Here is a 2,535-nt window from a genome sequence, read left to right on the forward strand (position 1 = left end):
GGTGTGTGAGAGACAGGTGCAGGGGGCAGTGGAAGCCCAAGGAGCCCACGGTGGGCCAGCTTCCTCAGACTGAAGGTGGAGTAGAGCCAGCGGCAAGGACCCCCCAGTGCAGAGGCGCAAGCAGTGCGGGGGTGCTGGTGCAGAGCAGGGGTGTGTGGGGATGGCAGGAGATGCGGCCAGGACCAGAGGACCTGGGCCCCAGGAGGTGGGGAGCCACGGGGCAGAATGGTCCGCCCTGCCCTGGAGGGTCGACGGGAGGGGGAGACTGAGTGTGTCCGGGCAGGGAGTGGTGGCTGCAAGGCAGGGGCAGGGGGGCGTGGAGAGGCTCGTAGGGTCGATTCATCAGGACCTGGATGACTCTCAGTCCCGGGTTAGAAAAGCTGCCCCGAGCCCTGCCTCCCGGATGGGGGCCCGGGCATCCCTGGGAGCCGAGGGAGCACGCCAGGCCCCTGCCCAGCGCGGCGCCGTCCGCGAGACAGGGCGCCCGGCTTCCCAGCGTCAGCGGCCTCGAGCCGGCGGCGCGGCGCGGGCGTGGGGTCCGGGCCGCCACAGCAGCGGCCGAGCAGCGGGGGGCCGGGAGCGCGCGCGGCGGGGCGAAGCCATTTCCGTTCCGCTTCCTTCCCGGCCGTGGCGGGAAGGAGGTCTCCGGTCCCTCAGGTGGGGCTGCAGCGCCCCCTGGAGGCCCCGCTCCCGGCTCCGGATCCCCCGTGCGCGCTTCGGCGCGTGCGTGCGGCAGAGACGACGGGCGCCCGGGGCTGGCACAGCGCCCCGCGCAGGAAGCACGTCGCGAGGTGCTGGGAGGCCGCCCCCGGGCCGCACCCTGACCCTGTCTCCTCCGGTCTTCCCCAGGTTCGGTGCTCGCCGGCCGGGAGCGGTGGCGCCCTCCGGGCAGCTGGACAGGCCGCGCCGCGCCATGCCCGCGGGCTGAGCGCCGCCGAGCGACCCCCGCGCTCCAGGCCGCCGCAGGGCCTCGTCCCGCCTCGCGTGGGGCCGCGCGCGCGCTCCCAGGCCGGGCCCCGGCGGCCGACCATGGTGCTGCCGCCCCCGGACCGGCGCCACGTGTGCCTGACCACGCTGGTGATCATGGGCAGCATGGCCGTCATGGACGCCTACCTGGTGGAGCAGAACCAGGGCCCGCGCAAGATCGGCGTGTGCATCATCGTGCTGGTGGGCGACGTGTGCTTCCTGCTGGTGCTGCGCTACGTGGCCGTGTGGGTGGGCGCCGAGGTGCGCACGGCCAAGCGCGGCTACGCCATGATCCTCTGGTTCCTCTACGTCTTCGTGCTGGAGATCAAGCTCTACTTCATCTTCCAGAACTACAAGGCGGCGCGGCGCGGCGCGGCCGACCCGGTGGCGCGCAAGGCGCTGACGCTGCTGCTGTCGGTGTGCGTGCCCGGCCTCTTCCTGCTGCTCGTGGCCCTCGACCGCATGGAGTACGTGCGCACCTTCCGCAAGCGCGAGGACCTGCGCGGCCGCCTCTTCTGGGTGGCGCTCGACCTGCTCGACCTGCTGGACATGCAGGCCAACCTGTGGGAGCCGCCGCGCACCGGGCTGCCGCTGTGGGCCGAGGGCCTCACCTTCTTTTACTGCTACATGCTGCTGCTGGTGCTGCCGTGCGTGGCGCTCAGCGAGGTCAGCATGCAGGGCGAGCACATCGCGCCGCAGAAGATGATGCTCTACCCGGTGCTCAGCCTCGCCACGGTCAACGTGGTGGCTGTGCTGGCGCGCGCCGCCAACATGGCGCTCTTCCGCGACAGCCGCGTCTCGGCCATCTTCGTCGGCAAGAACGTGGTGGCGCTCGCCACCAAGGCCTGCACCTTCCTCGAGTACCGCCGCCAGGTGCGCGACTTCCCGCCGCCCGCGCTCGCGCTGGAGCTGCAGCCGCCAGGACCGCAGCGCAACTCTGTGCCCCAGCCAGCCCCGCTGCACGGCCCTCCGGGGCGCCCCCGTGGCACCTCGCCCACGCGCGACGCCCTGGACACGTGACAGGGCCCGCACGGCCCCTGGGGACGCTCACAGGGCACAGAGATGGGGAGGCCTGCCGGGCACGCGGTTTGCATGGGATGGGGACGGGAGCGGGCTCCCCTCCCCTCCGGGGCAGGTGCGGTGAGTGCCAGTGCCTGGGGGGGGGGGGCCCGCAGCCGCTTCTTCATCTCAGGAATCCCTCGGACCATGGACCTTCCGCTCCCGCTCCGCCAGCCCACCCCAGTGCGTGGGGCAGTTCCTGAGGCCTGGGCCCGATTGGTGGTGGTCTGGCCCCTGTCTGCTGGGTGCCCGGGTGGGAAGGGAGGCCAGTGTGAGCAGAAATCTGCTCTCTTGTTGGGGTCTCTGCCTCAGAGTTTGGGGCCAAGGAGGCCTCTGTCATTTTAAAGACTTGTTTACAGTTTTGTATCCAAATCCGCACTGCTCTGTCTGTTTCCTGCCTCCCTGTCTTCAACAGCTGGGTAGGGGGTGGCATGGAGGGGTGTGGGAAGGGAAACTGAGTGGGTATCGTCCGATAAAGGGGTGCTGGTGAGGTGGGCCTGTTCACTTCCC

At 71.0% G+C, this 2,535-nt stretch overlaps 1 protein-coding gene across 1 annotated transcript; it reads left to right on the forward strand.

Annotated features, from left to right (window-relative positions):
* Nucleotides 1–1,029: 1,029 nt before the first annotated feature.
* TMEM121 (transmembrane protein 121) lies at nucleotides 1,030–1,986 on the forward strand. The gene has a single exon (XM_063088647.1). It carries the CDS (start codon nucleotides 1,030–1,032, stop codon nucleotides 1,984–1,986), a length of 957 nt encoding a protein of 318 aa, XP_062944717.1.
* Nucleotides 1,987–2,535: the final 549 nt, after the last annotated feature.

Source organism: Cynocephalus volans, chromosome 3 (genome assembly GCF_027409185.1).
Source record: "Cynocephalus volans isolate mCynVol1 chromosome 3, mCynVol1.pri, whole genome shotgun sequence".
NCBI lineage: Eukaryota > Metazoa > Chordata > Mammalia > Dermoptera > Cynocephalidae > Cynocephalus > Cynocephalus volans.